The sequence below is a fragment of the Archocentrus centrarchus genome, chromosome 15 (assembly GCF_007364275.1).
Source record: "Archocentrus centrarchus isolate MPI-CPG fArcCen1 chromosome 15, fArcCen1, whole genome shotgun sequence".
In the NCBI taxonomy this organism is placed as follows: Eukaryota; Metazoa; Chordata; class Actinopteri; order Cichliformes; family Cichlidae; genus Archocentrus; species Archocentrus centrarchus.
The window spans coordinates 18,363,875-18,386,846 of NC_044360.1; the positions used below are offsets into that span (position 1 = coordinate 18,363,875).

The following is a 22,972-nucleotide window of genomic DNA, read 5'->3' on the forward strand; positions in this document are numbered from 1 at the left end:
TGTACACATTAAGTTAATAAATCTTTAAAAAAAAAAAAAAAAAAGCTTGCTTTATTAAATAAGTTGTTTTAATCTATTTTATGGGTCACATTACTGTTAAAAACACTATACAAACTTAATTTTATTATAAAATACATTTTCACTGGAAAGTCTAAGCTAGATGCATCTCATTGCAGCAATATGTTTAGAGGGTTTTTTTGTTTTGTTTTTTTTGCTTTAGGGTGACTTCATAACTGCAGCTCCAGGGTTATGTCACAGTGTTATGCAGAGACATGCAGTTTGAAGGGGAGGATTAACTGAGATGCCGACCAGATTTGAGCTGCAGATTCATATGAATATATTACATCACAAATAAGCGCACACTGCAGCTGAGATGCATCAAGATCTGAGCAAATTTAAATTATGAAATATTTTGTGATGGATGTATTTCCTTGGTAAACTGGAAATAGTGCTGTGTTGTCTGTTATGGGGTGGGGGTGGGGTGTGCGTAAAAGAAAGGTTGTCAGATAAAGAGGGGAGAGATTAAGGGATGATAGCAGATTTCATCCTGATTGTAACCCTCTTTGACCCTGCCACTGCGCATCTCACCCACTCACTCTGAAACCGTCTACACACACACACACACACTCCTGTCAATGCTCTCCCAGCAGATGTCAGTGTTTAACATGTCATATATGGTCAGAAGCTGTTCAGGAGATCAGGATAATTGATAGTAAAAAAAAAAGGGGGGGGGGGGGGGGGGGGATTAAAATGATTATTAAAATTTTTATTAATTTCTGTTACATTTGCTAATGTGACTTGCTGTGATGAATTACTGACTGAGAGTTATGATGGCTGTATTTCAGGCTAAGCATTACATGTGTGGTACAAATAAGTTGTGGGCAGTTTTGACAGCCCTATACTGGGGAGTTGGTGAGGTGAGTGACTTACATAATCTTTTAGCTCCCAGAGAACTGGATGTTTAATTTCAGGATCTCACACTTTGGACTTTATTGTTGGGACACTTCTTTTAAAGAAAGCCCCACAATGGTCACGGAAATAACTTGAAACTGATGAGTAATAAATAAAAATTTACTAAATTCTCCAGACTGCGTCTTTCAGCTCCTTCCACAGATGTTTAATAGGAGTTAGATCAGGGTTCCTAGAAGGCCACTTCTTACCCATTCCTGGATGTTTTTAGCTGTGTGTTGTGGGTCATTATCCTGTTGAAGGACCCATGACTTGCAATAGAGACAAAGTTTACTGACACTGGGCAGCACATTTTGCTCCAGAATCCCTCGATAATCTTGAGATTTCATTGTAACTCGCACAGATTCAAGATACTCAGATGCAGCAAAGCAGCCCCAGAACATAACCAAGCCTCCTCCATGTTTCACAATAGATAAAGTGTATAGATGCAATAGATACACTGAGCAGGTGTAATGTGTGAAAGAGCTCCAGTTTTGTCTCATCTGTCCAAAGGACATTTTCCCAGAAGCTTTGTAGCTTGTCAATGTACATTTTGGCAAATTCCAGTCTTGCTTTTTTATGTTATCCTTTCAACAGCGGTGTCCTCCTGAGAATTATGGTGTTGAACCATAATTCAAAAGCAATGTCTGATTTTCATTAGTTAATATTCAGTGAACTTGTATTTATTATCACTTTTGCCAGTTTCAGTGACAATTGTGGGCTTTTCTTTCTTTAACAGAAGGTTACCAACAGTTTTTTTCCACATGTGTAAATGTCATAGCAGAATAGAAGTCTGACCCTTTTCCAACACAAAACACCAATGCGCCTCACCTCATCAGGCACCCGAGGTTATTTATAGTAGGCATTTCTGTATTTACTTTTCCTTGTATAGACTCTAAACGAACCAATGAATAAGCTGTGCTTATTATGTCAAGACTAAACTTGAGAGGATTACCATGTCCCTAGACAAGGATACAGCATAATCAGGGCTGGTTTTTGATATAGGCACACAAGACAGCCGCCTATGGTGCCACCAGCTGGTGAGGGGCCAAAATGGAGTAAAAGCTATTTTTAATTTACTCCTCATCTACTTTTAAAAGCCTACCAATGAAGTCCCAAGAGCCATGTGGCTTATTAAGATCACCACTCACCATGAAATAAACCAATGATGGGAGACTACAAACTGTAGGAACTCCACAGCAGGCGGACATTTTTAAAGCTCCCATGATTTGTTTGGTCACACTGCTGATTAAGAAAAACTGGTTATGGATGTTTCCTGCAAATGTTAGTCCACAACACAATAACTTATAATAAAAATACTCTTCTTTTTTTTTTTTCTTTCAAAAATCTGTTTATTGCTTTTTCATGTTATAAGCCGGGTACAAGAAAAGAAATTCACGGATAACAGTATCAAGCAGGAACTACAATCCAAAAAAGAAAAAGAAAAAAATAAGTAAATAAAACACACAAGAACTTCATAAACCTTCAAGGTGGCAGAAAATGTGTGAACAGTATTGAGACAGGGTATTTTAAATTTGTTATATCAGGGCTGTATGGTAGGCATTAGTCCAAGAGTGTTGGGCATAGTCCATTGAGAATAAAGACAAAAGAAATAAAGACAAAAATCAAAATTAGCCTAATTACATTCCTTCAATCATTATAGTAAAGATACTCTTATACAATTTGTGAGTCTGTTAGTTTAAGCTTGTAAAGAAGAATAATGATCACACCCCAAAACTGAGATAGTGTCACAGGTGCCATTGCATAGCAAATCTAGATATTTTTGACTCTCAGTCTAATTGCTGTAGTCTAAGTCTAGTCAAAATGTAAAATGAATATGCGTAAGTTGCACACACAGACCTGTAAGTGTTTGTTAATTGTCTAAGTTTGACAACATAACAGGAGTTGAAGTTGTGTTTGTTGCTTGCAACAATTCCTCCTTTATCTGAGTGCATTAAAAAATATCGGGCTGCCCATGAGAATCCCCAAAGCTAGAAAGTTACACAGATTTATGCATTAATTAATTAATTATCATTCATTAATTATTCAGAACTACTAATTATACTCAACACAAACACAGAATTAGTCAGGACTTAACATGTTCACAGTTTGTCTGCACCTCGTTCAGATGAGCTGTCTCACACTAATTTAGTGTTTCACACTTCGTCAGGCAGCATCTCTGCTCAGATTAATGCTGAGGAGGGGAGCAAATCCTAATCTTACCTATAGGGCACCAAAATAGCTGGCGCTGTCTGTGCATTTCAGAATCTTTTTTTTTTTTTTAACTTCTGAAATTATCATCTCGAAATGGTACAGATTGTGCACACTGTTGCTTAGTTGAAACTGTAGATGGGCAAGTAAGAAATGCCCAGTGTTTTTCTTTGTGGTGTTTTTTTTATTTTTTTATTTCTTTAGTAAATAGAACTCCAATTGTTTTTAATTGAAATGTCCTATTTTATGAAGACCTCGGCTCTAACGATCATCAATTTAACACAAGCATCGAAATACAGCTTCCGGCTTTCATTTCAGAATAAAACTCCCGTTGCAAAAATATATTGCACAATAACCCACTACCTTCATTTTAAAGTTTTTCTTTTTAGCATGACTTGCTTTTAAAGACATTTTGTTTATTCCAAAATTCTACGTGCCTTTTAAATGACTGGTTAATTACTTCCAAGGAGAAGTAATTAACTCGAAGGAGAGGTTTATCAGTTTCCTGTCTTGTTCTGACGCAAATGCTCTAAGTTACGCATGCGTGCAGACTGATAAAGCTTTAATTCTGGATCAGTGTGGATGGATTGTGCTGGTGGGTTGTGTGCGTTATGATTTGGAGGAAATGTGGATAGTGATCGGATTTTTTTTGGAGAAGCGGCTGAGATCTACTAAAGACTCTGCAAAGCCAACCTAGACACACCACCCCTGCACAGACACACTGCTCCCAGCCTGTGCCTGTCATCCCACTTGGCTTTCACGTCTTCTCCCAGTCGTCGCGTGAGGCTCTAACTTCACCTGGAGTTCGGATGTGGCAGGCGAACTGCAGACGAATGCATAATTTAGCAGACTGGATTTCCGTAGTAAAGCTAATATGTTTTGATTACATTCATTAAAAAAAAAAAAAATGTAATAGTGCTGAAACACATTTCTGACGCGTGCGTGGAAAATCAGCTGGCATTAGGTTCAGGCGCGTGTCGCCGTCAGCTGGCAGTACACGTGACGTAAACAGCAGCTCGCCTGACCTCATAAGAACAAGGAGTGCTGAGCTGTCATTCCCTGATGGTGCTTTTCACATAAGGAACTTAATTTCACATCATTATTAGCAGTTTATTTGCCAGACATTATCGCACTTTCATTTCAAAGCATTTCTATCGAAAATCTGTAAAATATGACAGATTTCTCTTTGATCTGAAATGTAGGGACTGTAATGGGAGGCTGTGTGGGGAGGAGTAGGATGGATGGACAAGGGAGTGCCCGAAGCTCGACAAGGAGCAAAAAACGCGGAGGTAAGAAGCTGAACACTGGCTTCTCAGACGCTGAAATAAGTGCAGCTTCATACTTAGTACATCATGTCCACAAAGCATAAACCAGCAATGAGTTTCTCTACATCTTTGCTGACTTGCAGTTTGTCGTGATACAGCTCTTGAACTTGAGAGAACCTTCCTCCTGGACCAGTACTGGTATATTAAAATATTATTATTTTTAATATTTTCATTTGGTAGGCTTTTTCACTGCTGCTGTGTGGTGATGCTTTAAGCACATCTGTTATACAGTAACATCCATATTGTCATTCAGTTCAACAGTACAGTTTGGCACTTTCTACATACATGTATCCATGCAGCACCTGCTGGATGGGCTGTAAGATAAAGCCTTAGGGTTTTAGGTATTGCATCTTAGCTACAACCTTATTGCACAGGACATAGTCTGAGTCTCAGAGCTTATACTTTCAGGTGTTAAATGTCTCGTGGCTCAGTCATGTGTCTGATCTGGGTTTGAGGACCTGATCTGATAGGATAGATTATATAAACATCGTTCAATCCATTCACAGAGGCTGTGTGCTGTGTGCGGAGCTAGACTTCCATTTATTATGCATTGAACAGCAGCAGGAGCCTCCACAGAGTTTTTCAATCAGAGACTGACCTACTTGGTACATGATGTACTTTATGTGCAAAACACATTTACATGCAGATACTTTACCTGCAAGACAGGCATGACCTCTTAGACCATCTTCGTAAACTCAGACCGGTATGGGGAAATTCAATGAATTTCCTCGCTGTTGCTTGTGAGAACGTAGCCTCTTATTCCTATATTTATCAGAGCATTATTCAAGAAAACAAAACCCCTTTTGGGGACATTTCCTCGAAGCAGACGTAGGCTTCTCTTCCAAACAGACTGTAATTGCCTGACAACGGTTTATTGTGTGTTAATAGGTTTAACACTTTGCCTCTGAGTATTTTTTTATCCTGTCTCTAAATAGAGCTGATAGGATTAGGCCTCTTGTGTAAAGAAGCTACCTTCTGCCAAGGACACTCGACTTACTCTCCTCGTATATTCCACTTGTTTCCATGAATTGATTCTAAGTTATTTTGAAGCTGTGTGTTGTTTGTTAGTAGAAGAGATAAAAGTGGTGGGAGTGCAGTCATTTTTAAGCAACTGGGGAAGTGTAACAATGATTAACAGAGCAGCGAATATTAGTCTGCGCAGCGTGGTGAACTAGATCGGGTGTTTGTTTCTTCAAGCTGGTCGGACCGAGCAGAGACTTCTCTTCCTCAGGGTCCTTCTCTGTATTATGGGCTTTTGATGTACGGAAGTTTGACACACATCAAACCTTAGAGACAGAAGAGCAATGGGAGTACCTAACTCAAGGGAATACAATTACTATCAGGTCCCAAATTCCCCTTTGAAGATTTTGCTTAAAAGTAAGTATAGATTTTTTTTTTTTTTTTGTCTGGGTGGGAAAAAAAAAATGCTTTCATGTTTCCTGCTTTGATGCTTGTGCAACTCACTGTGAGTGCAATAAAATGCCCCAGAGGGTTATGTGTTATTGTCTTTACTAATGTTTGTACTGTTCTTGTGCTATTATGCACTGTTAGTTGATTAATAATTTGCTTTTGTAGTACAGCTACAAAACATTGACATACAATAACAAATTGTATCTTCAATGCTGCCTTTGACTTAAATACTTCCATGATGATTCATTAAATCCTGCTTTAATAGATATATATATATATTTTTTAAGTTTAAGGGCCAAAAGCTGCAAAGCTATCACTTCATTGATAAATCTTTGTGTATTGTCTATTACTAAAGTTATTATGAACTGACTATTACATGCACAATTTACAGTAGTGAAACTACTCTGCACTACTACACTGACCACAACTCCTGCTTGTAGTGGTTGCTTAAAATGATATATAAAATTATGCAGTAATAGGAGTAGGTCCAAATCAGCTGTGTTCCTGTTTTTATTTTACTTCCACCTGCACATTTTTTTTTGCTCAAGAATCTCAAACATGTTTACTGACTTCAAGTTAAAGTGCTAATCTTTCCAGGTAGCTAGGCTTACAGCCAAAGGACACGCTGTCAAATCTGATCTCCCGGTATGCAACCACTAAGATGCACTGATTTACTACAGAAATGAGGTGGCTTGAAAGATTTTTATATACTGCTGTTGCTGTTGTCATCACTAAGTACCGATTGCATCCACCTCATTCTAGGAAGCACAACCAAAGTGAAAATGATATGTTATGTAACAGTATGTACAACCAGGAAAAAAAATTTGGCATATTTTGTCTAGTGAGCTTGTTGCTTGTTCATTCCTAAAGTTTTAGATCTGCACAATCGGGAAACTATCTCTGCGTCCTTTCCCATGTCTGCCGGGGAGGCCACTTGTTAGGATTCCACACAAACAATCTAATTTGCATTTGTTTGGCTGGCAAGTTAATTCAGTTTTGCATGTGTGCCTTGCTGCATGAACAAGATTAGACATGCAGACTAAAAATATGTGTTTTTATAAGAGAAGCAAAAACAAAGAATATTTTTTATAATAATAAAGTTGCAGACACTGGAACAGGGTAGCATCATTTTATATAGCGGGCTCCAGATTTTTGCTGCATTGTGTTCATGGTTTTATAAGTGTGGAGCTACTCCTTTGAACTTTATTACTAATGCATAAAGTGTAAATTATAAATCATGCAAATTTCATACTTCTGTGTGGAAGCTCGACCTGAAAGTCAGGTCATTACCTCATGTCCAGAAGTTTGTTAAATTAAATTTAACATAACCGTGCATGCTCACTTTCTTATTTGTCTTTAGGATTAAGGCATCAGTGTACAAGTTTAATTCAACTAGACAATTTGTGGGAGAATTCATCGACTACAAGTACCATATTTTTCATATAACGCAAAAGCATAATTTTACATTTGAATTTAGTGACACTGCATTTAGGCTTTGTTGCTATATACTGTAATGCTCACTGTTATAAGATTCCAGCTGGATTCTAATTCAGAGCCACGGAAGATGTCTTTAGTATCAATGGCAATGAGTTTGTGTTACATAGCTAAATGTTATGCAAGATTTTATCTTTCCCAGATCTTGTTGGAAAATCAGACTTGAAGGGGGCCTAACTCTGCTTTGCAGCAGTTTTTATGTTTGTAAACACTCTGTAATTCAATAAGGTGACGTTGTAATTGAATTGTAGTGGATTTGTGCTTGTATGTGCTTGCTGTGGTAGACCTGTGTCTGGTCGCTGCCTTTCATTGGCTAAAGGGTTGTCATCTTTCCATCCAATGCCTTAAGGGATAGACACAGATAAATCCTATTATGTGGGACCTGCTTACTGCCGATAATCCACTGCTGTTTGCTTGTGAGTGAGTGCCTGTCAGTGCGCATGTATGTATTACTAGCCGCTGCAGTAATCCACAGCACTATAAATAATCACTTTGATTTTCCTCCCTCTGTGAAACAAATTGACTTTTTGGTAGACCGACACAGCAGCTATACCCCAAAGGCTAGCGCAGAAACACCTGCAGTAGGTGTATGAAATAATGCTGCTGGAGTTCTGATTTAAAAAAAAACAAACAAATAAAAAAACAAAACATGCATATTAGTTACTGGATTTAGTCGGCCTCTGTTCAATATCACAGATAGTGATTGTGATGATAGATGTCACAAAGAAGTGTGTCTGTGCAGATATACTTCAGTATCAGTGATTTAAGATGTTTTTGTAAAAGAAATATATTTCCTGACCTTTACTGCCTGATGTAATATTACAGAGATTATGCATTTTTGGAGCAGTCATGACCTTGGCCAGTGTGACAAACATCTGCATACTAAGCAGTTTACTACCAGATACCTGGATTTATACCATCTGATCCCTTTATTATGTAATTACAATAAATTAACAACAAAATTTACATTTTTAACCTTTTAGAAACTAAATGTATTTTTTTCTAAAGTGTAGTCCTGATTATTTCTAAATTACACTCTTAGTAATTTCTTTAATCTCTCTTTGAATCAGATTAAACACCTCTTCCACCCCCCCACCCCCACCCCTTTTTTTTAGGACGTAATGAGCCTCTGAAGAAAGAGCGTCCAAAATGGAAGAGTGAGTACCCGATGACGGAGGGCCAGCTGAGGAGTAAGAGGGATGAATTTTGGGATACAGCACCGGCCTTTGATGGACGCAAGGAAATCTGGGATGCGCTCAGAGCAGCAGCCCTGGCAGCAGAGTGCAATGACCTGGAGCTGGCACAGGCTATAGTTGATGGTGCCTGCATTACACTTCCACATGGTATGGAAACCCACACATGCACGCACGCGCATTCACAAGATCCCCCTTGAGATATGAAAACTTTATTTGGCTATAAATTATAAGCTGTAAATATACTGGCCCTCCCAGTGAGAATGCAGAACTCCCTGCAATCATTTCTAAAATGTCAAAGAACAGTTCGCAGAATCCCATCCATCAACTGTGCAGAGATTATCGCTGTAGTAGTTACATAATAGTCGCAGTACTGCGTGACCGCTATGAGTGGTCTGATGCACTGAAAGCCCCGATGGCTTTAGCTGGCAAAAAACACAGTCCTCTCATAGTAATCTTCTCACATGAAGGATTCTGCTTTTACCTGCTACTATTCAAAGGACATGGATGCTCAGACTCTTGTTTATTAACAATGGTAATGAGTGGGCATGTGTAGATCAAGGTTAAAGTGGATTGTGGAGAGTGATAATAAGATTTCTTTTTTTTTGGAAAATGGTTGTTTATCTGGGTTATTTCTCATCCGCAGGCTCTCTCACAGAATGCTATGACGAACTGGGCAACCGCTACCAGCTCCCAGCGTACACTTTAGCCCCGCCTGTCAACCTCATCACTGAAACATCCAGTGAGAGCAAAGTTTCTGAATTGATGCAAAAACAGTCTCAGCCCTCTCCAAGCAGAGAAGAATTCCAGCTGCGGGTGCGATTATCAACAGGTAACACAATTATATATCTGTATATCTAAAAAAAAAAACACATTACGCATGGATGTGACATTATCTTCTCATGTTCAGAGATCTGTGCCAACTCTACTTGTGCCTTGTTGCTCTCTTAGGAAAGGATGTGCGTCTCACAGCCAGCATGGCGGACACCATCGCTGAGCTAAAGAAATTATTAGAAGAAGAGGAAGAAATTGATGTGTCCCGCCAGAGGTGGTTCTTTTCCGGGAAGCTTCTGACTGACAAGACTCGTCTGCAAGATACTAAAATCCAAAAGGACTTCGTTGTCCAAGTGATTGTCAATGTGAATCCCTCAGTCATAACTAACTGACGAGCGAGGCAAAGGGGATGAGGTGAAGATAAGATCATGAATGTGCCAGAGGTGGGCTGCTGGAACAGGAGAAATTCTTGACATTACTGTCCAGTTGATTCTGCAGTGAAATTTTGTGTACATTTTTATATAAGAATTTATTGCTTTTTGTATTGCTCCTTTTTCTATTTTTCCTTTTTCCAAATAAGAAAGCACTGAAACACTTTAGGTCAAAAGTAGAGCCCTAACATGCACATCCCAGTGTCTATTTGTAAAGCCATGAACTCACAGCTTTGTTGTTTACATGGGTTTCCCTCCTTGTCATGTCTGTTTGTTCTGGTGCTTATGAATAAATTAAATATGGTTCACCTCAGAATCTAAAAAAATTCTTTCTTTCTTTCTTACAATCATGCGTTTTAGTAGAAACATTCACTGTATGTTGTTTGCTCATGTGCGCACTGTTTTCATTTCACTACTGTATATTCATGGTAAAGACAGGGAATGTAGTGAAGGCACCTTTCTAAAAGGGAATAATAAGAGATGACCAGATTTACTTTCTTTTTTTATTTTTATCACTCTGAACAAGATACTGTAGTTTGATGTACAATGTGATGCTCACTGTACTTGAATAACTTAATAAATATTATAAATTTAAACTTGTTCTTTTTATTTATTTATTGGCACCAAGATCCTAAATTTTAACGTGATGTTCCCAATAAGGAAATCTCAGTATACAGTTATTAGTGACTCTCATATTAAAATGATAAAATACCAATACTGCTTTAATTCTCAGTGGCACAGATTCAGCAAAGTGCTGGAAAACAGTCCTCAGAGATTTTGATCCGTACTGACATGACAGCATCACACAGTTGCTGCAGATCTATTGGCTGCGCATCCATGATGTGAATCTCGTGTTCCACCACATCCTAATGGTGCTCTGTTGGATTGAGATCTGGTGACTGTGGAAGCCATGTGAATACAGTGAACTCACTGTCACGTTCAAGAAGCCAGTCTGAGATGATTTGAGCTTTGTGATATGGCAGATTGTCACGCTGGAAGCAGCCATCAGAAGATGGGTACGTCATAAAGGGATGGACATGATCAGCAACAATATTCAGGTTGGCTGTGATGCTTGAACGATGCTCAGTTGGTACTAAGCAGCCTGAACCACTGATACAAGGCAAGATTGATCAATGCTTTCATGTTATTTATGGCAAACTCTGACCCTACCATCTGAATGCTGCAGCAGAAATTGAGACTCATCAAACCAGAGAACATTTTTCCAATCTTCTATTGTCCAATTTTGGAGAGCCAGTGTGAATTGTAGCCTCAGTCTCCTGTTCTTAGCTGAAAGGCGTGGCACCCAGTGCGGTCTTCTGGTGCTTTAGCTCATCTGCTTTAAGCTTTGATGTGTCGTGCCTTCAGAGATGCTGTTCTGTACACCTTGTTTGTTACTGTTCCTTTCTTATAAGCTTGAAGTAGTCTGGCAATTCTCCTCGTACATCAACAAGGCATTTTCACCTAAAGAACTTCTGGTTACTTAGATCAAGATCAGCAGAACAGCCTGTCTCACAACAACAACCACATTCAAAGACTCTGAAATCACCTTTCTTCTCCATTCTGCACCTGTTTGAACATTAGCAGGTCATCTTGACCATGTCTACATGCCTAAATGCACTGAAATGCTGGCATATGATTGGCTGATTAGTTATTTGCTAAAGCAGTTGAACAGGTGAATTTTGGTGGCATTGTTTAGCTTTGTACAGTTATATTATATTATCTTTCCTCTCACTAATTCAATTGTCAAACTGACAAAGCAATACTCAAATTAAAGTCATGGGCTTTCTACTGTGCTAGGGTCTTCACTTTCACTTTGCTTAGTTTTACTGCGTCTATCTGTTGTTGACGCTGCTTTTTTATATTATGTACCCAGCAGTCCCAGTATAAGGTCCATTATCTGCAGAAAAGGTCATAGTCCTCTTTAGATAATGGCAGTCACAGTAGCTGTATCCATGCTAGTGTTATTTATGCTGCCTGTGGTGGACAGCGCCATCTTCGGGCAACATAACTTCAAGGCCGGGTCAGACACGTGAGCAAACCTGTGACGTAGTTTGGTAGGCGACAGAGTCAAAGATAGTTGGTGGTGTGACTTGATTATTTTCTCTCCCGAAAATGGTTAAATCGGGGAAACTTCGCTCTGGGACGGGGTCGAAGCTCAAGCGGTGGAAGAAGGGACACAGCAGCGACTCAAACCCGCAGTCGAGTCGTTTTCGGCAGGCTGCTAAGAGCCGCTTCTTCAGCCGACCCACTGGTAAGCTTTCCTTCTACACGTGGGTCTCAGGCTAGTGTTAGCCATTTAATCCTTTTATTTTGTGCCATAGTCAGCAGACGCATTAAATTCACAACATTCATTTCATATTTCCCTGTGTGTATCGTTGTGTCAGGTTAAATAACTCGTTTGTCATTTTAATTTTAGCTTATGAGCAACAACTGCTGTGTATTTGGAGCTCAAGGACTCAAAGACACCATGTTTTAACTGTGTAAAAGTAACTGGCCTGCAACTACTAACCCTGAAAACGATATACTTTACAATAAGAGTGCAAAGAGTGTAAATAATTAGACACAAAGGTGGTTATTTTGGCTCTGCAGCCAGCTGATTGTACGTGGAGTGTGCTCATGATTAACAGCATGTGTAACAACATTGAGGGGATTTACATCCTGCACATCGGGTGAACAGAGCGCAAGTTACGGTCCTTTACATGTCTGGTCTGCAAAGTTATGATGACCCAAAATAACTGAAGAATAATGTAATAAAAGTAAGGCTGGCTGGTGGTAAGATTTTATCAGTGGTGTTATTGATTTGCTTAGCTCAGACTCTGCCAATTCCCTTATTGATTCCTGATCGATCTTTTGCTAAGTCAAAAAGGTAGGCCTGTTCAGGGAGCTCATAGTTTTTTTTTTTTTTTTTTTCCAAGTAAAATCTTTTGCAAGTCAAGCGCATGCTTAGTCAGATGATGTTAGTGTTTAGTGTAGTAAAGTTCTGAAATTCACAGAACAAAATAACACAATGGTGATCATAATACTGAAGGGGAAACTGATGTCCTAGAAACTTCCAGGAAAGTCAGATTTGTGTGTGTTTGTGTTTTATTTTATCTTTTTCTTTCCCTGAACAGGAAAAAGTGATCTAACAGTTGATGCTCTCAAGCTTCATAATGAGCTGCAGGCCGGTCCGCTGGAGCTCAACAGCCGTAAAGATGCTGCAATGGAAGAGGAGCCAGAAGAGACTGTATCACAAAGGAGCTCCGGCACCTTCCTCAGTGGCCTGTCGGACTGCTCTAACCTCACCTTTAGAAAGGTGCAGCGCTTCTGGGAGTCTAATTCAGCTGCACACAAAGAGGTAAGTGTTACGTTTATAGTGGTTATGTGTGGTATGTTTATAGCTGTATGTCTGCAGTTTAAGCAAAGCTGGAAAATTTAGGGTAGCGCTGAAAAGTTGAACATGACCTAGGATAATGATATAGGCCATAATATAAATATATTGTAAATCCAAGATAGTACTTGTACAGTAGCTCGAACATTGTATTTTACAGATCTGTGCAGTGTTGGCAGCTGTTACTGAAGTGATCCGTAGTCAAGGAGGGAAGGAGACTGAAACAGAGTACTTCGCTGCCTTGGTGAGTTTATTGTTTTATTTTTAAGTGGGAGGATATTGTCATCATACTGTTCATCTCTCTGTGGGGTTTTACCTTTCCGGTCTTGACTCCAAAACCACAAGGAGTTGTGCCATGAAATTTGGCGCATGTGTTCTTTACTCTTCAAAGATGTGCAGCACGATATTCAAATTCCTGGATGTTTAGTACTCTTTGTACACTTTAGCTGTATTTATCCAGGGTTCTAGCCAGGAAAAAAAAAAAAAAAAACATCCTTGTGGTTTCCGGGGAACGAACGATAGCGAACCGGTAACATTTTCAGCCCGGCGCAACGATGCCTCAGTTGGGCGATCAACCACTGCTAGAACCCTGTTATCTGAAGTGGAGAGTAAACATGGAGGATTTTAGGCTGCTTATGCTGTGATAATATATGCTAATGATATACTGCCTCTATTGCTCAGAAATATTGCTCATCTGTAAACAACATGGTTGCCTTATGATTATAGTGATATGTATAATGCTTTGATATCAACAGATTATGGTGTATGGGGGCATTATGTAGTCATTTTTGTACACACATGGATGTAATGTGATGTGATATACGTTGTAATTCTTTTTTGTTCTCGGATGTGGATACCAAAAGGTGTTTATAGAAATGTTAAAGAATATCAATCTCTTCCAAATTAGGGCAGAATGTGATCAGATGCCTGCTGGAGGGTATTCTGTTATCAAATGGGGCTGTAATGTTATCCTGACTTCTAAATTAATTTTAGATTTTCATTAATCGTAGGAGGATAACCCCATCAGTGATTGGTCTTGTTCTGATATTCTTTTAGATCTTATCAAACAGCTTGTGGTTTTTTTTTAAAGTCAAAGTAAATCATGGTTTTGCTTCTGAAAATGCATTGTATCTGTCTTTTGTTTGTTTGTTTTTTTTTTCCTTAGATGACCACGCTGGAGGTTGTGGATACAGCAGAATCCCAGGCTGCAGTGGCATACCTCCTCAACCTTGTCATGAAACGGTACGGCTTACACACGTAAATAATACTAAATAGCTTTGTGGCCTCACTGCAAGAAGGCTCCTGGTTAGAACCCCAGCTTGAGACTTTCTTTGCGGAGTTTGCGTGCTCTTGCACATTCTTTGTGCCAGCGTGAGTTTTCTTTGTGCCAGCTTGGATTTACTCCAGCTTCCTCCCGCTTTCCAGAGACATGCATGTTGGGTTAACAGGTGATTCTGAACTGGCCATAAATGAGAGTCCTTAAAGTGTTTAGAATAAAGCACTGAATGAATGTTTTGGTAAATGTGGCTTGTAGTCCTCACATTAAATTCCACAAGTGTGTTGCATTTTTCCATCTGCTTGATGTGTTGCATTCCTTAGGGTTCCTGCTCCGGTGCTCAGGTCGAAGTTTTCCGACACCACCAAGGCTCTGATGGATGTCATGTCCAAGCAGGCCACGTCTGATGCCACCTCAGCACTCAGATGGGTAGGTGGATTTGTCTCTCCTTCTGTTTGGGTCTTGTTTTGAAAATTACAGCTATAATTAGTTTTATTTATTTCATTTGCAGATACTGTCATGTCTGGCCACTCTGTTGAGGAAGCAGGATGCATCTGTGTGGACTTACCCATCTACTCTTCAGGCTTACCATGGCCTTCTCAGCTTCACAGTGCACAGCAAGCCTAAGGCAAGTCCCACTTGCTAAGAACTCCTCAGCCAGACTGAACAGATGCTTTGAGTCTCTTTTAGATTTACTACTTGCATGGCATTAAAACTTTAGTGAGATACTAAAAGTGAGAACATTTGCACCATTACATTTTTCCTTTCAGGTCCGTAAAGCGGCACAGCAAGGTGTGTGCTCCATTCTTAGAGGCAGTGACTTCCTGTTTACAGATGATGCTCCAGCCAATCATCCTGCTGCAGTGACCACAGCCAAGTTCTGCATAAAAGAAATGGAACAAGCAGGAGGTAAGACGTCACATTTGTTAGGAAGGTTTGTATGACTCTGGTTGTCCACCAGGTTGTGGTAATGTTTGTGTTTTTCCCCATAGGCAGCAAAGAGGACACAACCACACTCCATGTGCTTGGCCTTTTGAAGGAGTTGATGGGGACATTTCCTCTGGGAGCTGTCAAGTCCTGTTGTGAGACTCTGCTGCGAGTGATGACACTCAGCCATGTGGTGAGAACACAAAAATATTCATAGGTGCAGCCAGATCCCCCTCATTCACAAACACGGACACTCAGATGTAGTTGTTAATGTCTTTAACTACAGCTGGTGACAGCCAGCGCCATGCAGGCCTTTCATATGCTGTTCAGTGGGAAGCCAAATGCTTCAGCGCTTTCACCAGAGCTCAACGCACAGATCATCACAGTGAGTGAATACAAATCAAGCGAGTGTGATTTTTTTTTTTTTAGTTATAATGCAAAGCTTGGTGTAAAAACTCAGTTCTCATGTCTAATCTCCAGGCTCTGTATGATTACCTGCCCAGTGAGAATGATTTACAGCCTCTGCTGGCTTGGCTTGCTGTCATGGAGAAGGCGCACATTCACCTGGCCAGGTATTACATTTAAAAAAGTACAAGAGATGTTTGTAATTGTGCATTTTCCAGTCCGATTGTTGGTCCACAGCCTCTGTGTCCTCTAGTTTGCAGAGTTCTCTGAGTTTGGGTCACCTCCCTCGGCTCTTCTCTGCTGCCATGTCCTGCCTGTTGTCACCTCACACTCAGGTGGTTTCTGCAGCCACCAACACACTAAAGGTAAGGGCCACTGAAGATGGGTAACGTGAACATGTGAAGGTGTTGAATTCTTGAGTGCAGGCTCCCAATGAATATTTATTTCTGATTATCTCTTCCAGACTTTGTTGACTGAATGTGTTGCCCCTCATATGGAGGAAATGGGCACGGTCACCGGGACAGCATCTTCAGGGAACCCCTCCTACATCTGCAAAATGTTTCGGTAAGACCCCTATGTGTTAAGCCCTGTAGTCTCTTTTTTTCCCTTTTCTTCTCAGAAACTACTTGTAAATGCTCAACATCACAATTGTGTCTGTGCATGTGTGTTCCAGTATTGTAGAAGAAGGATTGTCCTATCGCTTTCATGCCTCCTGGCCGTTTGTGCTGCAGATCCTTGGTTGCTTCTATCGAGTTGCAGGCAAACAGTCTCACCCCATCATGATCAAGGTATTAACACCAAACAATGATCGCTAAGTAACTGAAGTAAGATAAGTTTGCTTAATTCTGTGTTTTGTGTCCTGGGCAGTCTCTGCAATCTCTGGCAGACCTGCGCTCCACTCCTCACTTCACCTTCAGTGGTGAGTTGGACCTGGCTGTAGGAGGAGCTGTAGAGAGTATGGGGCCTGAAGTGGTGCTGGGTGCTGTGCCTCTCAACATCACTGGTTATGAGTAAGGACACAAACACTGTGGAGCAGCGTTCTTGTTTTTTTTTTTTTTTTTTTTGTTTTTTTTGTTTTTTTTGGTTGCTTAGCAAATTAACAAATTGTACATGATGTGTTTTGTTTTTTGTTTTTTTCAGTGACGACTTGGAGTTCCCACGCAGCTGGCTGGTCCCGGTCATACGGGATCATGTTAAGAACACTCATCTTAGTTTTTTCACTTCTTATTTTCTCCCATTGGCCTCTACACTTAAACAAAGAGGTAAACCAAGTGTGAGATGCTCCTCTTAAGGGTTTGGGACATTTTCTGGATTGTGTGTAGTGATTGCTGGATCTTTGATTGTGTTGCAGCTGTAGAGTTGGAGCAGGCAGGGCAAAAACTGGAGGCCAAAGTGTACGACACCTTGCAGCTTCAGGTACCTTTACTGACTCCATTTAAATAAGTAAGCAGAAACACTTAATGAATCATTAATATTCTTCTACATATGCTTTTTTTTTTTTATATATATATTAAGATTTGGACCATGCTTCCTGGCTTCTGTACATGTCCTGTGGACCTGCTGACATCTTTTAAAGGCATCGCCCGCACTCTTGGTATGGCTATTAATGAACGGCCAGACCTGAGACTCACAGTGTGCCAGGCACTACGCACCATCATCAACAAGAGCTGCTCAACAGGTAGGAAGACTCATGTTCGCAGAGTAAGAAAACAGTAGAATGTTTAGTGTATTGGTGGGGAAGAAAAAAAAAACATATTACTCAGCACTTGAATTTCCTAAATCAGTTTATTTTTTATTTATTTAATTTTTAAATGTTTTGTCTGCTCTATCTCTGCAGAGGAAGAAAAGGCTGAAGTGGGCCGCTTCTCTAAGAATTTCCTGCCAATCCTTTTCAATGTGTATAGCCAGCAGCCTGCAGATGGAGAATCTGGAACCTACAGGATGGCTGTGCTGGACACCATCAAAGTCTATTTAAGTACCACTGAAATGCAGGTAAGCACTTTTTTTTCTTCTTCTTGTATTGTGTTGCACAGTGTTTTCATGAAGTTACATGCCATTGCTGCCATACCGAACACTTTGAAGTTCTTCAGCCACTGAGAGCTCAACATGCACTATATGGACAGAAGTACTGGACCACCTACACATTATACCTGCAGGATCTGCTTGGCCATGGAAATCCATGTCATGAAGCTCCTGGCATACAGTTTTTATGCTGATGTTAATGTCAGAGGCAGTTTGGAACCCTGCAATTATTGAGGCAGCACAGCATTGGCAACCTCTGTGCACTATATGCCTCAGCACTCAGCGAACCCCCCCCGCCCATGCAACTTTACATGATCTTCCATGACTGACTTGCTTTGGTTCCTAAACTCTTCCACTTTGCATTAATGCCACTTACAGCTGCTCGTCAAATATCTAGGAGAGAATAAATTTAATGAATTGACTTGTTGCAGTGTTGCTTATTTGAATTCATTGAGCTCCTTCTAACAACCCATTCTTTCACAAATGTTTGTAAAGGCAGACTGCACTTGATTTTTATGCACCTGTGGCTATGAGACTGAAAACTCCTAAATTAAAAGATTAAAGTCTTATGCTTGTATATCACTAATAAAAATTTGAATCCTCAGATGATCTGCACGTTCCTGCAAAAAGCCACCGAGAGGCTGACCAGCACAGAATCCAATGAGTTCACACGGTAGGTCATAAATAGGGATATATTGCTATAACATCCTATCTTTTCTTAATCAGTGACTTAAATACACTAATGAGCCACAGTATTAAAAAGTGGGTGACATTGCACATCTTCTGAAAATGTGCAATCATCTGTTTGGGGAAACCTTGGGTCTTGCCATTCATGTGGATATCATGCAACACGCACGTAAACAGGGTTGAAAAATACCCAGTGCACCCCTGATTTCACCCCCTAAAATTTCAGCAGGTTCCTCCAGCATAAAAGTGCACCCTGCCTTACACAGAAACTGCTCATGAACAGCTTGAAGAATATGCCTGAGACCTAGCCTCCCAACACTCCCATCTCCCATGGAATACTCCATGGCACGCACCAGTAAAAAGTCCAATTCCACTCCCTGAAGGCCCCATCCTGCAACCCACACCCACTGTCATCCCCCGTGACACCCCCAGAATTCCTGTGTCCATGCCCAAATGATCGCATTTATTTGGTCTTACAAGGGTGACCTTAACAGAATTTGAGGCTCATTTTTAGTGTTGTGGTCAATCAGTATACTTTACAAAAGGGCAAATATATCAGTATGCTTACTTTCCCAGTCTAATAGCTTTTTTTGTTTTGTTTTGGCTTCATTTATGTCTTAGGCTGTCTGTGATGGACCTTGTCGTTGCTATGGCTCCGTTTGTCGACGAGGTCACCATGACTAAAACCTTTGAGCTGATTAGGCCATATTTGGAGGTGAGGGCACTTGTAGTTTCAAATTTAAACCCATTAAACTTAAGTATATTTCTTGTTAACTGTGTCTGTTGCATTTTTTTTTTTTTTCTTCAGACAAAAGAGCCAAGCATGCAGAAGAAGGCATACCGTGTGCTAGAAGAGATGTGCGGAGGAGAGAGAGATGCATGTAAATTGTTTGTCGTGTCTAATCTGGAAACACTCAAAGTTGTGCTGCTTGAGACTCTGAAAAATGCCTCTTCACCAGCAAAAAGGGTGAGTGTGCTGTTTAAAGAGAAACAAAGTAAACAAGACATCCAATGGGACTGTATATCTTAGTATAAAGTGCTGTCTGATTTTTATCTTCCTGTTTGTTTCCTCAGCCAAGACTTAAGTGTTTGAGCCACATCGTAAGAAGGTTAAATGAAGAACACAAAGACTTTATCACTGCCCTGCTGCCAGAGGTACCAACACAAATAAGTGCTGGCAAAAGCACACACAGATGGAGAGAGAGAGAGATATATAAGGATGTTCTGTCTTTCAGGTGATCATATGTACGAAGGAGGTGTCCGTTGGGGCTCGTAAGAGTGCCTACAATCTGCTGGTGGAAATGGGACAGGCTTTTGTCCGCTTCTGTGGAAATAGTAAAGGTAACACACGTATTATTTCTGTTAAATTTGCATGTTCACAAATTTCTCTTTAGACAGGGTGATTGTAAAAGTTTAGTATTAATTGAGGATCTATCTGTGATGCAGATGCCATGGAGCAGTATTTGGTGTTGGTGTATGCAGGACTCACAGGCTCAGTCACCATGATCACTTGCACAGTGTTGGCACTCACACGCTTAGTGTTTGAGTACAAAGGTAGGCCTACTGACGATCTGCAAGTTACTGGTGTTGATTTCAAAGATTTGAGTTTTGGACTGGATTTAGTGCACTGCCTTTTCTTTCCCAGACTCTATAGAGGTGACCACCATGGAGCAGCTGCTGCACAACATTTGTCTGCTGCTGACATCTCATACCAGAGAGGTAGTCAAGGCTGCTTTAGGCTTCATCAAGGTCATCCTCTTCATCATGGACCCCAAGACACTGGCCTCGCATGTCACTGTCATGGTACGCACTGTACATAGTAGTTAATGGGAGCTGCATTTTGAAGTGATTTGTGCTTTGATTTAAAGATTTTGCTCTTTACCTTCAGATGGAAGGCATTGGAAACATCAGGGATGATTTGAGAAGACACTTCAGAACAAAACTGAAGAACATCTTCACTAAATTCATCAGAAAATTTGGGTAAGGGTGCCACATTCTTAGCGATATCACCTGGGCACTGGCAGCTAGCTCGAGGCTCTAATTGTGTGATTGTTTTTTCTTTCTATGTTCTCAGTTTTGAGCTGGTGAAGAGCATGCTGCCCGCAGAGCACCACAAGGTGCTGACAAACATCCGCAAGGCTGAGGCTCGCAACAAAAGGCGGAAACAGGCCACAGAGGAGCAGGGCGACTCTGAAAGCGAGCAGGAGGCACCTAAAGCAAAAAGCGAAAGGTAGGCCACTGTTTCCAAAATAAAACCCTGCCTTTCATTACACATTTACCCACGTCCTCCTTTTAAAAAAAAAAAACAAAAAACAAAAACCTTCTGCCCTCTCTTTTTAAGCATCGAGGACATTCTTGCTGAGTCTGACAGTGATTTGTCAGAGGATGAAGGAAAACCTCATGCTGCTCAGAAGAAAGCAGGCAAACAGCGGAAAGGACGGGCATGGCTCAAAGAGGGAGAGGAAGATGACCCACTTAACTTCCTTGATCCCAAGGTTTCCCAGAGGGTGCTAGGTAAGACCATCTGTGTGTTGTTTTTGATGGGTGCTTTCTGCCTGCGGTTAAATTTCTGAACAAAAGTATACTGTTTTGTTGTTTTTCAGCCACAAACCCGGAGCTGAAAAAGAGTGCCAAGGCTGACCACGGCTTTAAAGTGACCTCAGACGGACGGCTGATCATTAGAGAAGATGACGAGGAGGATGCAAAGGACAAAGGTAAGTGGGATCTGGTACTGTTTCATACATTGCTTAATGTATGACCAGACAGCGACGATAACTGTACACTCCTCCCAGATGGAGGCGAGATGGAAGATATCCTTGAAGAGGCTGGAGTCAAAAGTGTGAGTACTTAAAGTTTAACCTACCAAGTTTGTCTTTTTTGGGACATTTCAGCACTGTTTTATTTACTCTGTCCTTTCAAAACACCCTCAGAAAAAGTCACAGAAGAGGAAGTTTGAAGATGACAACTTTGATCACATGGACATTGAACCCCAGTTAAAATATAAAGGTCACCTAAATTGAATTTTTTTTAAAAAAGGCAACAGTTTAAGCAACTTAAAACATGTCATACTGATTATACTTATCTTCTGTTGTTACTCAGCTGGAGGCTCAGGTATCCACAGAGCCCTGGGACATGACCAAAAATTTGGAGCTGATTACAAATCAAAGGTGAGCTTGACAGCAGTAACTGGACTGTGATGTGGTCCTAGTTGGAAACTGTAGATCTGAGTGGTTTTATCTTAAATTCCTCAGAAAGGAAAAGGAGATGTAAAGAAAAAAGGGAAGCTTGATCCCTACGCGTATATCCCTCTGAAGAAAGCCCAGCTGAATCGCAGGTATGAGCATCACTTTTTACTGTGTAGACCCATAAACCTCTAAAAATTTGGTTGCTCACTTTTTTTTGGGGGGGGGATTTATTCTCTGTTCAAAGGAAACGTGCCAAACTGCAGGGCCAGTTCAAGGGCATGATGAGAGGAGCCCAGAAGGGGGCGCTGTCTGGAAAGAAAATGCAGAAGAAAAAGAGGAAAGCCTGAAAAAAAACATCAAATATATTTCTCACTGGACTCTAAATGCATTGTGTGCAATGGTGTGTTCATAAACATACCAAAAGGTTGACTTAAACTTTGGATGTGTGTGTATGTTTGTGTGTGTTTCTGACAGTGAAAGGTGAAAGCAGTTTATTTTTAAACTGTGACATCTTTGTGTTCCCAAACAGCTTTCACAACAGCAGATGCATTAAAGGCTCTGCCTTTGTGGATTTTGTTATCATTTGGCTGTACATCAGATAAATATTTCTCAACATAAATGTATTTGTGTTGAAATATACAAACATTACAGCTGTAAATGGAAGACTGATGTGTGCCCTGTTTTGTTTTTTTTTTATTTTATTTTATTTTTTTTGGTCCCTTGAGGGTGCTGAAATATAGTTGAAAAGCAGTATTCGTGGAGCTTTTACATAAAATGTACCATTAAGGTTGTTGCACTGAAACATAAAATACATATTTTACCACTTTGGGTTATGAAAAATGTTACTTCCAGCATGACACTGAAAAGATGTAGGTGGCTTGTGCTGTGGGGGATTAACATACAGTTCCACTCATATGATTCATTTCCCCTGATGAGTTGCGTCAGAATGAGTCAGATAATAGCAGACTGATGTTGATCGTCTTGTCTAAACTCTGTGTCATTGTTTCTGAGGTGTTGAGCTGAACTTGTGGACTGATTCAAGACATTCTCAGACCAATCATCATCTACATCTGTGGGCAGTCTTTGTCCATTAGGCTAGGGTTCCTTGCCAGAGGCCTGCAAGCTTGAGGGTTCTGCACAGTATCTTAGCTGTTCCTATGAGTGTGCTCTTCTGGACACAGATCTTGGCTGTTGTTCCACAGGGACCACTGTTGCCTTCACCTTCCACATCCTCTCTAGCTCTTTTCTCACCCCTTGGCATTTCTCAAGCTTATTGTGTTCCGTCTTGATGTTACTGTTGCTTGGTATTGCTAC

The 22,972-nt window shown here is 40.5% G+C and overlaps 2 protein-coding genes across 3 annotated transcripts; both read left to right on the forward strand.

Moving 5' to 3' along the window:
* Positions 1-3,723: 3,723 nt before the first annotated feature.
* Positions 3,724-10,382, forward strand: ubtd1a (ubiquitin domain containing 1a). 2 transcript variants are annotated; one of them, XM_030747958.1, is made up of 5 exons: positions 3,724-4,020; positions 4,362-4,448; positions 8,504-8,731; positions 9,228-9,413; positions 9,533-10,382. In XM_030747958.1, the coding sequence occupies exons 1-5, from the start codon at positions 3,969-3,971 to the stop codon at positions 9,745-9,747; spliced, it is 768 nt and encodes a 255-aa protein (XP_030603818.1). In that variant the 5' UTR covers positions 3,724-3,968; the 3' UTR covers positions 9,748-10,382. The 2 variants fall into 2 exon arrangements, with proteins under 2 accessions (XP_030603818.1, XP_030603819.1); XM_030747959.1 differs by lacking the exons at positions 3,724-4,020; positions 4,362-4,448 and adding an exon at positions 5,421-5,861.
* Positions 10,383-11,805: 1,423 nt separating this feature from the next.
* On the forward strand, positions 11,806-22,659 carry rrp12 (ribosomal RNA processing 12 homolog). Its single transcript, XM_030747920.1, has 34 exons — positions 11,806-12,037; positions 12,900-13,123; positions 13,317-13,400; positions 14,322-14,398; positions 14,756-14,861; positions 14,944-15,060; positions 15,203-15,341; positions 15,425-15,552; positions 15,646-15,744; positions 15,840-15,931; positions 16,018-16,129; positions 16,228-16,328; positions 16,438-16,552; positions 16,632-16,774; positions 16,905-17,026; positions 17,116-17,180; positions 17,280-17,442; positions 17,602-17,756; positions 18,392-18,459; positions 19,095-19,188; positions 19,282-19,440; positions 19,548-19,628; positions 19,709-19,814; positions 19,920-20,027; positions 20,119-20,276; positions 20,362-20,453; positions 20,548-20,703; positions 20,815-20,987; positions 21,077-21,187; positions 21,266-21,312; positions 21,404-21,479; positions 21,573-21,640; positions 21,725-21,807; positions 21,903-22,659. Exons 1-34 carry the CDS (start codon positions 11,899-11,901, stop codon positions 22,003-22,005), a joined length of 3,864 nt encoding a protein of 1,287 aa, XP_030603780.1. The 5' UTR covers positions 11,806-11,898; the 3' UTR covers positions 22,006-22,659.
* Positions 22,660-22,972: the final 313 nt, after the last annotated feature.

What these genes read in the sequence shown, in the direction of transcription:
- ubtd1a (XM_030747958.1), top strand. Translation starts at nt 3,969, where the DNA reads ATGTGGCAGGCGAACTGCAGACGAATGCATAATTTAGCAGACTGGATT. An exon ending in TTTAGCAGACTGGATTTCCG is followed by an intron (nt 4,021 to 4,361) that starts TAGTAAAGCTAA and finishes TCTGAAATGTAG; the next exon opens with GGACTGTAATGGGAGGCTGT. An exon ending in AAGGAGCAAAAAACGCGGAG is followed by an intron (nt 4,449 to 8,503) that starts GTAAGAAGCTGA and finishes CCTTTTTTTTAG; the next exon opens with GACGTAATGAGCCTCTGAAG.
- rrp12 (XM_030747920.1), top strand. Translation starts at nt 11,899, where the DNA reads ATGGTTAAATCGGGGAAACTTCGCTCTGGGACGGGGTCGAAGCTCAAG. An exon ending in CTCAACCTTGTCATGAAACG is followed by an intron (nt 14,399 to 14,755) that starts GTACGGCTTACA and finishes TGCATTCCTTAG; the next exon opens with GGTTCCTGCTCCGGTGCTCA. An exon ending in CCTCGCATGTCACTGTCATG is followed by an intron (nt 20,277 to 20,361) that starts GTACGCACTGTA and finishes CTTTACCTTCAG; the next exon opens with ATGGAAGGCATTGGAAACAT.